A 12,969-nucleotide genomic window follows, 5' to 3' on the forward strand; every position below is an offset into this window, starting at 1 on the left:
TTGTATTTTTCTGAATGTTTGGGTTTTCAGGTATGTTAATATAGATGAAAGTCATGGCAAGAATTTGTATTACTACTTTATTGAATCTGAACGAAATCCATCAAAGGATCCAGTTGTTCTTTGGCTTAATGGTGGACCTGGCTGTTCAAGCTTTGATGGCTTTGTCTATGAGCATGGTACGTAACAACCTCTTTGTCGAAAAATTACATTTTATGTACAAGGTTGAATTTTTTTTTTTATGTATATATAGTAGATGAAGATCCCCTTTTGACATAGATTGAGGGACTAATAGCGCGTTTGGTTATTAAAAGTGTATTTTCACATGTTGTAGTTGATAACCTCCTTTATTCTTCATGTTGGTAGTTCCATTTTTGTGGAAGCAGACATTAATGTTTGTATTAGAGTAGACTATCTACATCCCGAACCCTGCTTACATGGGATGGTTAAAGTAAAAGATGTGAATTGGAAATGTAGTCCATAGAGATGCATATTACTAGTTTTTTTTTTTTTGTAATAAGGAAGGGTATTTCTTTACATTGCAGGGCCTTTTAATTTTGATTTTGGAAAGCCAAGTGGTAGCCTGCCTTCTCTGCATAACAATCCATACAGTTGGTCTAAGGTTATTATTTGGGGTTAATTCTACTTTTAGCATATGCTTACATTTCATTAGCCACTCATTATTATTTGATTCTTCCAGGTTTCCAATATAATATATCTGGATGCTCCTGTTGGCGTTGGATTGTCTTACTCGAACAATAAATCTGACTACGTGACAGGAGACTTAAAGACTGCATCTGATAGCCACTCATTTCTCCTCAAGGTAACTACATAAACTTGATTCGATACTTAAATTTACTAGTTTTACGCTAGCAATCAACCTACTGCGATACTCCTTTATTCGGGACTGGCAATGTGAGCAGCTTACACCGGTGGAGTTCTAAGTTTTATAGTTGTTCCATATAATATAATTCTTTGTCCTTCTAACTCATTCATGGTTCAACTAAATGATTCTCTCTCTCTCTCTAGTGGTTTGAGATCTATCCGGAGTTCCTCACGAACCCATTTTACATATCTGGAGAGTCTTATGCTGGAATATACGTGCCAACTCTGGCTTCTGAAGTAGTAAAAGGTAATCTGGATGATAAATGAACATGTATTGGTTGGTGCTAGGCAGGGGATAAATAAACTAACCTTCTGCTGCTTATGTTTTTTAGGTATTGATGCTGGAGTAAAGCCTGCTATCAACTTTAAGGTATAATACATTTCAAGATTTTCACGTGTTAACTAGTTGTCTAGGTAGGCTGTAAACTCTTTACGTTCTATTGCGGACAGGGTTACATGGTGGGAAATGGTGTGACAGATGACAAAACAGACGGTAATGCTCTTATTGGATTTCAACATGGTATGGGCCTCATTTCAGATCAATTATTCGAGGTATTTGCTTCTTCTTGTTTAACTTTTTATTGCTTGAATCATTTGACATGTTCCAACTTATTGTAGCATAACACATAATTGGAGCCTTACTAGCTTCTGGTATATATGAGAAGGTTTATCAAACATAGATGTAATTGCCAGAAGATAATGCTGGTCTCTGATTATTCTGTTTCTTGCTCAGGAGGTTTATGCTGCATGCAATGGAAATTTCTACGAAGCATCACTAGAGGAATGTTTAAAGATGTTGAAGAAAATTGATCTGGTAAGGTGTTGTCATTTTGTCGAGACAACAATTCATTGCTCTGCTTTATTGACCCAAATTCGCCTTTTTGCCTATTGCAGGTACTTAATGATATAAACATCTATGCCATTCTAGAACCATGTTACCACAGCAAAGAACTTAGTTTAATTACCACTAATAGCTCAAGATTGCCAATGAGCTTTCGTAAACTAGGTGAGACAGAAAGGCCTCTTCCTGTCAGAAAAAGAATGTTTGGCCGCGCATGGCCTTTTAAAGCTCCAGTAAAAGAGGGACGTGTACCAACTTGGCCGGAGATTCTCAATGGTGTAGCAGTCCCTTGCACTGTAAGTCATTCTTTATATTTTGTTAACTTTTGTTTGTTCTCTAATGGTTCTCCGTTAAAATCCCAACATAACTAATTTTGTATCAAAACATGTCCATTGCTCTACCTATGCATACTGTACTGTTTATCTTTTAAGTTCTTTCAAATTTATTTTGTCCCCTCTTTTAGAATCATGGTGGTTTAATCTTCAACAGACACATAATCTGAAATGAAATATGCAGGATGATCGTGTTGCTACTGTGTGGCTCAACAATGCAGATGTTCGTAAAGCTATTCATGCAGAACAAGTAAGATACAGTTTTCTCATCTTATACTAGCTTTAAAGATGATGATTTACCTTTACTCAAATAAATAAATAAATAGAGTTGGTGATTATGGTTCAATCCTATGGTACAACAGACAACTGTGATAGGTCCCTGGGAGCTATGCACAGACAAAATAAGTATGTATCATGATTCTGGAAGCATGATTCCGTATCACAAAAATCTCACAGCTCGGGGCTATAGGGCAATCATATACAGGTTCAATAGATTACTAAGTCTCTTGACTTCTCTCTATGCATTTTTTTGTGATATTTTCTATCAAAGTAACTATAACATGTTCTTCCACTATACTCATGTAGTAGGCTGCCTAAGGAAAATGTTGATAGTGAACATGTACCTGATCACACGCAAAACGATTATGTTCATTTTTTGGTTTCTTGCAGTGGGGATCACGATATGTGTGTACCATACACTGGTTCAGCAGCATGGACAAGATCTCTTGGATATCCGATCGTGGATGAATGGAGGCCTTGGTATGTGAATGAACAAGTTGCAGGGTATGTTCGCGTTTTCACCTTCTAAGTCCTCTTCATGTTTAACCTCTCTAGCTAATACTGTTGCAATTCTGCAATATCCATTTCAAATGCTTAAATGTTTGTGCAGTTTCATACAAGGTTATGACAACAACCTCATTTTTATGACTGTTAAGGTATGTTCATATCAAGAATTTTTTTTCATTTTTCTGTTTTTTATTCTTTGATTTAATTGATTGATTTCCGATATCTTCAGGGAGCTGGACACACCGTGCCAGAGTACAAACCACGAGAGGCGTTGGCGTTCTACGCCCGCTGGCTAGAGGGCAAGAAGATATGATAATATGAATAATGAAGGCTGAATTAGTAGACATTAAGTCCAAGTATTTCTGAGATTTTTCTATGACTCTTAACAGGAGAATAATAGGGAGAAGAAGGATATTGGATTTTTATCATGTATTGATGTCTGCAATAAGAATTAGTATTTGTATGTTATCCAATGTACCTTGTGACTGTTAAGGCATGCTTATTTTAACTTGCTTTGAATCGAGGATTTATCGAAAACAACATCACTATCCCATAAAAAGTAAGGGTAAGATCGATCTGTTATATTTTATCCTTCTCAGACCTCATTTATGAAATTTTATTGAGTATCATGTTGTTGTTGTGTTGAATAAGTAGGTGTGAACTAAAAATCAAAAAGCTAAATGATCTTGCATGCTCGGTTTGAACAAATTGTTCATACCATGTTAGAAAAAATAGCTACAAATAAAGATAGATTTGTTATTGTGATTAATTCTAAGTATCAATATTAAAATAGGCGTGGGCAGATGCAGACTTCCTTCTTTATGCTCATAGGCTTAACCAACCTACATCGTGCATGCAATAACTTGTGATGTGTAATATTTTTCTACAAATATATATGTATACTTTTAAGGTATTTGGTTGTTATGAATTACACAAAAATAGTTGTTTAATGGATATTATTGTTATAACATTATCTTTAATCAACCTTTCTTTCTGCTCTGAAATTCCTGTTATTTATGTACTACAAATAAACAAAAACAATGATTCAAAATATTTTCAACACTTTTGAAAAAATTATAAGGCTAATCAATAATAGTTTGTGGCTAGATTTTTCTATCACGATCTATCAATCTCGTTTATGAACATTATGATAGTTAGGCATAGTCCGAACTCTTTCATAGGCAGTGACTTAAAACTAATCTCCCGTAATCACCCATCATGATTGGAGTTGAGATGATTCGTACTAACTTGGTTAGGTCAAATATCTGTAATAATAATATCTTCATATAAATAATGATCTAATCAATTTGACAACAATGAATTATATATGCCATAACTACTATATATGAAGCTGAGTATCAATATTAATGAACTGAACAATATTTTGTTTAGTGGAATTGTTACAAAGAAAATGAAAAAAAAATAGTTTGATTTCTTGCGAGCTTCAATTCATATTCTTTCTTTTTCGACTCCATTCAAATTATCTTAAATTCTTACAAAAAGTTTATGATACTTGTTATACCCTATTTTAACCNGATTGGAGTTGAGATGATTCGTACTAACTTGGTTAGGTCAAATATCTGTAATAATAATATCTTCATATAAATAATGATCTAATCAATTTGACAACAATGAATTATATATGCCATAACTACTATATATGAAGCTGAGTATCAATATTAATGAACTGAACAATATTTTGTTAAGTGGAATTGTTACAAAGAAAATTAAAAAAAAAATAAGTTTGATTTCTTGCGAGCTTCAATTCATATTCTTTCTTTTTCGAATCCATTCAAATTATCTTAAATTCTTACAAAAAGTTTATGATACTATACTCCAATATATTTAATTGTAGAGATTTTGGTGATTTCCTTGGAAAGATAAGTCGAGATAATCAATGATATTAGTTTTCATTGCATCTCGCTTAATGTGTCTCATATTTATGCAAGTTTCTTCTATCTTTTCTCATTCTCAATTATTGTAATTTGTAATTATATCTTTATTGATCTATTTTTTTACCGCCAGTAGACATATAAATCAAAGTGCAAAAATCAAATATTTATCACGTAGTTAATATTTGTTGGTTTCTTTGCCTTACAATATCTTTTTCTCTTCTTTTTCCAGTTTTCATGTATTGATATTTTTCGTTTATACATTTGAGGATGTTAGCATCAGATTGATTCTTTCAATTGTACCAAACCATCCGAATCTCTTTGTATTTTATTGATGAACAAGTGCATCTCTAAGCACTTTTTTCTTTAATTATTCTCTATAATTTGGTGTAACTCATGGTACACATATTCTAATTTTATGTATTTCGTTTTAAATTGAATGTACCAATTAGTATGAGTTACAGATGCAATGCACGTGTCCAGAAATTAGTAAATTTATATCCTAACAGCAAAATGAGTTTTTTTGCTTTAAAAAAGGATAGTAGGTGGGAGATTTTTACTAAATGAAAATATATAGCATCAATAATTGCAATTTAATTAGACACAGAATATATAATTATAGTTTTTATTTATTTGTCATATTAAAGATATTATGATATTTTTTAAAAAGATATTAAGATTAAAATAAATGGTAAAAAATAAATTATTATTAAATATAAAATGTGTTCATTATTATTTTGAAATGCACCAATAAAGCCAATAAATAACAATAATATCACATAAAATGAAACAAAGTGAATAATATAATGAATAGCGAATGAATCGAACAAAAAGTAATAGGAACGGAATTACCATTTTTCTTATAGGTTAGGAACTTATGATCCATACTATATTATATGTATAATTTATTCAATATTCTATTTTTCTAAAGAGAAAAGTGTCAAAAACATAGTTAAATTATTCGTTTTTTTAGGTTCTATATCTAAACTATTGAGAGGGTGAGTTTAGGTATAAAACTAAAAAAAAAGAAGAGATAATTTAGATATATTTTTAACACTTATCTCAAAAATATGATCAAACATAACTTCAATTTCAATTTTAAAAATTCTAAATAAAATATATTTTTTAATTTTTTTCCCGACCAAACATCCTGTTAAAAAATCTAAGTACATTTGGAGATAAAATTTAAGAAATGATCGATGTACTCCACATACTTTTTAAATGCCGTCTCTTAGAGATAAAAGTTAAGAAGTGGTCGATATATTTCGTATATTTTTAAATGTGCGTTTTGTTAGTGGTTCTTTATTGTTTTTCATTTTTTTTTGTTTGAGCACTAATTTGGACCATCTTTGTTTTTTTTTGAGCACTTTCCTAAGACTTGGACCATTTTTTTTTTCTTTTTCTTTTCGAGCACTTACGATTTGGACCATTTTTATTTTGTTTTTTTGTTTAGCACTAACGACTTGGGCCATTTTTGTTTTGTTTTCTGTTTACCATTAACGTCTTGAACAATTTTTGTTTTGTTCTTCTGTTTAGCACTAACGACTTGGATCATTTTAGTTTGTATCTATGGATGCATGCGACCAATCGAATTATTTTTTGATGGGAAAGAGTCTAAATGATATTCTGAGTTCAATCCTTCTTTTCATTTTTTATTTTTATGAAGTCCGTAACAATTCATATATGCACTTTGATAATGTAAAAGTGTATTCGTAAAAAAAAAATGGAAAAGGAAGAAATATTGGGTGGCATTAAAGGCTCGCTAATTGAATGGTAATAGTTTATCAACTCTTTCACTTTATTATACGATAAATGTTATATTTTGATGATTAAATTAAACATCATATCTGCCTTCCTCCTCAATACTAATATTTCCTCCTCTATGTACACTTTTTTTTAAAAATATATATATATTTTAAAAAATATTTTAACGATTTTACTTTCTAATTTCAATTCAATTTCTCTAAATTAACTATTTCATTTTGTTATATATTGATAGATAAGTTTGAAAATAAGTTCTTTTATATCTATCTTCTTAAAATGAAGCCCTTCAATGACAATTAGCAACATAATATTTAAAACTCAGATGTATAATAGGTTCATCCCTTTGTTCTCTCTCCTTCAAAATCATACTTTTGTCTACCATCGAGTTAGACATCATAACATGTCTTTAACACACATATTCTATATTACGCTCTTATTAGGGGTGTACTAGTCAAATTGTGGAGTCAAATCACGAATCGAATCAAATCGGAAAAAAATCAATTTGTTGTTTGATTTGGTTGATATGACCACTCTTGATTTGATTTGATATTAAAAGAAAAAAGTCAAACCACACCTAAAGCAAACCGACATAATATATATATATATATATATATATATTATTTATATTATTTACAGATAAAAAATATTATTTATAATCTACTTTGTTAACATATTTTTATTTAGTTTATATTTTTCAATGTTTAGATATATTATTTTAAATTTGGGCTTGTAAAAAATATTTTATTTTGTATTAAGATTGGAAGTTACAATTATATTGTTATAGTTTTTTAAATTTGAAGTTAACAATTTAGTTTGTAAATGTTTTGTTTTGTATTTACTTTGACTGTAGCCTTCAATTATTAATTTAACATAATGAATGTTGATATTTCAATAAAAATATTTTGCACTCATGTGAATTTTACCGTCTTTTTCGAAGATTTCTATTCATTTAATATTTTTAAAGTTTAGCTTATCACACAGGTAAGTGAAAATATATTTGATTTCTTTTTAAAACACCATATAGTTATAAAAAACCAAAAAAAATGAAAAAAATGAAAGAACTGACTAAAGCCAAAATGAAAAACCCGACTTGATGTGGTTTGATTTGGTTTTTAGATTTAATAAACCGACATAATTGATTTAGAATTTTTTAATGAAAAATCAAACTAAACAGACCTATTTACACCCCTAACTCTTATCATTAGATGAAAGTTGTCGGAATTTCTCTTATGTCTCATCATTATATGGACTTCACAAAATGAACTTAACGATTTTTTAAATATATATTTTTTTACTTTAAACAACAGATTTTATTGAGCCGTCTCTCTTTTATTATACTTTGAATATATTTATAATCTAAATAAGCAAAATTAGCCTTTTGCTTAAAAAAAAGAAAAGAAAAAAGGGATCGTTGGTGGGAGCTTTTCACTATAAAACAAATATAGCATCAATAATTGCAAATAATTTTTTTTTTTAAAAAACCTTTGTCATATTAAAAATGTCGTGAGATTTTTTAAAGATATATTACTATTAAAAATAAAAGGCTAAACATTGAAACATTGTCAAATATAAAACATGTTTATTATTTTGAAATGCGCCAATAAAGTCAATAAATAATAGTATCACGTAAATGAAATGAAGTGAGTAATGTAATACTAAATATAGAATGAATTGAATGGAGAAAAATAGGGATGGAATTACAATTTTGCTTATATGTTAAGTAGGTCTGGTTCCTACTTTTTATTTATCTTTAAAAATCACTAAATCTGTATGTTTTATTTATTCAATACATTATTTTTTCTAAAATTCAAAACTTATATAAACTTAAAATTTTAATTCTGCTTTTCTTTCATAATCAAAGAATATACGGGAAGTTATACAATAACACACGAGGATAAGCTAATTAATTAATAAGATATATATTAATAAATATTTATATATAAAAGATATAGTCTTGAATACTAACAATTTTCTTTCAATTAAAAACAATTTTAAAAAATGTTTTTTTCTCAAAATAAGTGTTTTTCGCCTACCAACGACATTGTCAAATAGACTCTAACTATATTTTGAAAACCTTATCTTGTGTCACTTTCTCCTAATCTTGCCTTATTAGTAAAAGTTGATGGACTAGTTATTAGTATGATGCTATAAAAACCCATGAAAGAATTCAGAATCTTGATATTACCAAACATGGCAAAAAAAAATGTTTTACACTATAACATACTTGTAATTAGTTTGTTGGCATTTTTGTTTTTGGTAACAGAAGGGGCACCTCAGAGTGCACTGGTAACTCAACTCCCTGGCTTCAATGGCACTTTTAACTCAAAACATTATGCTGGGTTTGTATTCTTTTTGTGTTTTTGAGAAAAAGATGTAAACTTTATCTTGATTTTTGTATTTTTCTGAATGTTTCTTGAAATGGGGTTTTCAGGTATGTTACTATAGATGAAAGTCATGGCAAGAATTTGTATTACTACTTTGTTGAATCTGAAAGAGACCCATCAAATGATCCAGTTGTTCTTTGGCTTAATGGAGGACCTGGTTGTTCAAGCTTTGATGGCTTTGTCTATGAGCATGGTATGTAACAACCCTTTTGTTGGAAAATTACATTATATGTACGAGGTAATTCTATTTGCGTACATATAGTAGATGAAGATCCCCTTTTGTGAAAATTCTGTCTCCACCACTTATTTTACTGTTGTTGCAAACATAGAGTGAGGGAGGGACTAATAGCGCGTTTGGTTAATCTTTACATTATAAGTGTATTTTCACATGTTGTAGTCGATAACCTCCCTTATTCTTCATGTTAGTAGTTCCATTTTTTTTGGAAGCAGACACTAATGTTTGTATTAGAGTAGACTGTCTACATCTCATCCCTTAGGCCAGGGTGAGACCCTTTCCGGAACCCATGTGGAAATGTAGTCCATAGAGATGCAGTTACTATTCTTATTCATCATATTTCTTGTTTTTCACTTATAATAAGGAAGGGTATTTCTTTACATTGCAGGGCCTTTTAATTTTGATTTTGGAAAGCCAAGTGGTAGCCTGCCTTCTCTGCATAATAATCCATACAGTTGGTCTAAGGTTATTATTTGTGTTAATTTTACTTTTATCATATGCTTACATTTCATTAGCCATTCATTATTATTTGATTCTTCCAGGTTTCCAATATAATATATCTGGACTCTCCTGTTGGCGTTGGATTGTCTTACTCGAACAATAAATCTGACTACGTGACAGGAGACTTAAAGACTGCATCTGATAGCCACTCATTTCTCCTCAAGGTAACTACATAAACTTGATTCGATACTTAAATTTACAAGTTTTACGCTATCAATCAACCTACTGCAATGTGAGCAGCTTACACCGGTGGAGTTGTAAGTTTTATAGTTGTTCTGTATAGTAAAATTCATTTATTTCTTTGTCCTTCTAACTCGTTCATGGTTCAACTAATTGATACTGTCTCTCTCTTTCTAGTGGTTTGAGATCTACCCGGAGTTCCTCACGAACCCATTTTACATATCTGGAGAGTCTTATGCTGGAATATACGTGCCAACTCTGGCTTCTGAAGTAGTAAAAGGTAATCTCATGTATTGGTTGGTGCTACTGCTAGGCAGGGGATAAACAAACTAACCTTCTGCTACCTCTGTCTTTTAGGTATTGATGCTGGAGTAAAGCCTGCTATCAACTTTAAGGTATAATACATTTCAAGATTTTCACGTGTTAACTAGTTGTTTGGGCTGTAAACTCTTTACGTTCTATTGCGCACAGGGTTACATGGTGGGAAATGGCGTGACAGATGAGAAAATAGACGGTAATGCTATTGTTCCATTTCAACATGGTATGGGCCTCATTTCAGATGACTTATATGAGGTATTTTCTTCTTGTTGTTTGTATGATTTTTTAGTGCTTGAATCATTTGACTTCCCAAACTGTTTTTGATTTCTGGAAGTCATATATATATAGCTGGCAAAAGATGATGCTTTGAAGTCTCTAATGCTTTTAATTAGGACATGTTCCAAATTATTGTAGCATAACACATATTGGAGCCTTATAAGCTTCTGGAATATATACATCTGTGGATCAAACATAGATGAAATTGTAGTCAGAAGATAGTGATCAATTCTAATCCGCCAAAAAGATGTTACAAAACAAATGTTAAGCTATGTGTTGTATACATCTACCACTCCAATATAATCATGGCCTCATTGTCTATTAGCAACTGGTCTTAGATTATTCTTTTTCATGCTCAGGAAGCTATTGTTGCATGCCATGGAAATTTCTACGAACCAGCGGATAGTAATTGTTCAGAAGTGCTTAATAAAATTGATCAGGTAATTAAGGTGTTAATTATTCTGTCATATACTTGATACATTTCGTCGAAACAGCATGCATTTCATAATCATTGCTATATATGCTCACCTTTTTGCCTATTGCAGGTAGTTTATGATGTAAACATTTATGACATTCTAGAACCATGTTACCACAGCAAAGAACCTAGTGTAATTACCACTGGTAACTCAAGATTGCCTATGAGCTTTCGTAAACTAGGTGAGACAGAAAGGCCTCTTCCTGTCAGAAAAAGAATGTTTGGCCGTGCATGGCCTTATAAAGCTCCAGTAAGAGCCGGACATGTCCCAACTTGGCCGGAGATTCTCAATAGTGCAGAAGTCCCTTGCACTGTAAGTCACTCGCTCTTCATTTTTTGTTTGTTCTCTAATCGTTCTCCGTTGAATTCCCAACTTAACTAATTTTATATCAAAACATGTCGATTGCTCTAGCTATGCATCCTGTTTATCTTTTAAATATTCTTATGCACTTATTCTATTGTCCAACTGTTGTAAATTTTAAGTTCTGCTTATTTTGTTCTCTCTAATTTGAGGAATTCATTTTTTGCTTTTTAGGACTTTATTATTTTGGAACCCTCCCTTTATCCTATTGTGACCTAGCTCTTTAATGGAGTGAATTTCCTTATCTATAATTCTGGTTTAATCTGAAATGAAATATGCAGGATGATCGTGTTGCTACTCTGTGGCTCAACAATGCAGATGTTCGTAAAGCAATTCATGCTGAACCAGTAAGATACAATTTTCTCATCTTTACCTTTAATAAAAAAAACAGAGTTGGTGATTTATGCATGGTTCAATCCTATGGTACAACAATAGGCAACTGTGATAGGTCCCTGGGAGCTATGCACAGACAAAATATATCTGTATCATGATTCTGGAAGCATGATTCCGTATCACAAAAATCTCACAGCTCGGGGCTATCGGGCAATCATATTCAGGTTCAATAGATTACTAAGTCTCTAACTTCTCTCTATGCATTTTTTTGTCCTCTTTAATTTCTCGTATGTTTAGTGAGCATGTACCTGATCACATGCACGCTAATTATCCGAAATCTTTTTTTGATGCTATAACCAGAATGATTATGTTCATTTTTTTGGTTTCTTGCAGTGGGGATCACGATATGTGTGTTCCATTCACTGGTTCAGCAGTATGGACAAGATCTCTTGGATATCCGATCATGGATGAATGGAGGGCTTGGTATGTGAATGAACAAGTTGCAGGGTATGTTTGCGTTTTCACCTTCTAAATCCTCTTCATGTTGTTTTACTTCCTCTAATGTGTTGCAATTCTAAATCCATTTCAAATGCTTAAATCTTTTGTGCAGTTTCATACAAGGTTATGACAACAACCTCATTTTTATGACTATTAAGGTATGTTCATATCCAGGGGCGGACCTACAGTGGTTCAAGTGGGTTCATATGAACCCACTTGGTTGAAAAATAACACTGTATATATATGTATATTTAATCAGTTTTTNATTTCCGATATTTTCAGGGATCTGGACACACCGTGCCAGAGTACAAACCACAAGAGGCGTTGGCGTTCTACACCCGCTGGCTAGAGGGCAAGAAGATATGATAATATGAACAATTATATGATAATATGAATGATGAAGATTGAATTGGAAGACATGCCCGGTGGCTAGAGGGCAAGAATATATAATATGAATAATGAAGACTGAATTTGTAGACATTAAGTCCAATTATTTCTGAGATAATATTGGATTTTTATCATGTATTTCAGTCTGCAATAAGAAATAAGTATTTGTATGTTATCCAATGTACCCTGTGACTGTTGAGGCATGCATGCTCATATTAATTATTTCACTCCAGTATTCATCTCCCACACTTATTGAAGCTCATCCACAACTATTTGAAAACACCATTAATCGAAAACAATCCCATAAAAAGTAGGGTCCTGCAGACCTCATTTATGAAATTTTATTGAGTATCATGTTGTTGTAGTTGTCACGTTGAATAAGTAGGGGTTAACTAAAACCAAAAAGCTAAATGATTTCGCAGGCTCACTGTGAAGAGATAGTTCCTACATAGAAAAAATATCTACAAATAAAGATAGGATTTGTTATTGTGATTAATTCTAAGTACCAAAATTAAAATAGGCGT

The 12,969-nt window shown here is 31.5% G+C and overlaps 1 protein-coding gene across 6 annotated transcripts in view; it reads left to right on the forward strand.

The window, feature by feature from the left end:
* Positions 1–12,969, forward strand: part of LOC125872048 (serine carboxypeptidase-like 20) — a 32,671-nt gene that overhangs the window by 230 nt on the left and 19,472 nt on the right. Inside the window, exons 2-15 of one of the 6 annotated variants that reach the window (XM_049552712.1) lie at positions 31–176; positions 543–619; positions 698–820; positions 1,027–1,129; positions 1,215–1,252; positions 1,333–1,434; positions 1,616–1,696; positions 1,777–2,019; positions 2,240–2,305; positions 2,418–2,539; positions 2,725–2,838; positions 2,945–2,990; positions 3,071–3,171; positions 12,462–12,627. In XM_049552712.1, coding sequence (XP_049408669.1) covers positions 31–176; positions 543–619; positions 698–820; positions 1,027–1,129; positions 1,215–1,252; positions 1,333–1,434; positions 1,616–1,696; positions 1,777–2,019; positions 2,240–2,305; positions 2,418–2,539; positions 2,725–2,838; positions 2,945–2,990; positions 3,071–3,154 — 1,345 coding nt within the window. In that variant the 3' untranslated portion in view covers positions 3,155–3,171; positions 12,462–12,627. Of the gene's footprint in view, positions 1–30; positions 177–542; positions 620–697; positions 821–1,026; positions 1,130–1,214; positions 1,253–1,332; positions 1,435–1,615; positions 1,697–1,776; positions 2,020–2,239; positions 2,306–2,417; positions 2,540–2,724; positions 2,839–2,944; positions 2,991–3,070; positions 3,310–8,670; positions 8,837–8,928; positions 9,075–9,504; positions 9,582–9,658; positions 9,782–9,974; positions 10,078–10,154; positions 10,193–10,268; positions 10,371–10,750; positions 10,832–10,936; positions 11,180–11,508; positions 11,575–11,662; positions 11,785–11,953; positions 12,068–12,170; positions 12,217–12,340; positions 12,434–12,461; positions 12,628–12,969 lie in introns of those variants that run through there. The other 5 variants (XM_049552715.1, XM_049552714.1, XM_049552711.1 and 2 more) reach the window with 5 other exon arrangements.

This window comes from Solanum stenotomum, chromosome 8, assembly GCF_019186545.1.
Source record: "Solanum stenotomum isolate F172 chromosome 8, ASM1918654v1, whole genome shotgun sequence".
NCBI lineage: Eukaryota > Viridiplantae > Streptophyta > Magnoliopsida > Solanales > Solanaceae > Solanum > Solanum stenotomum.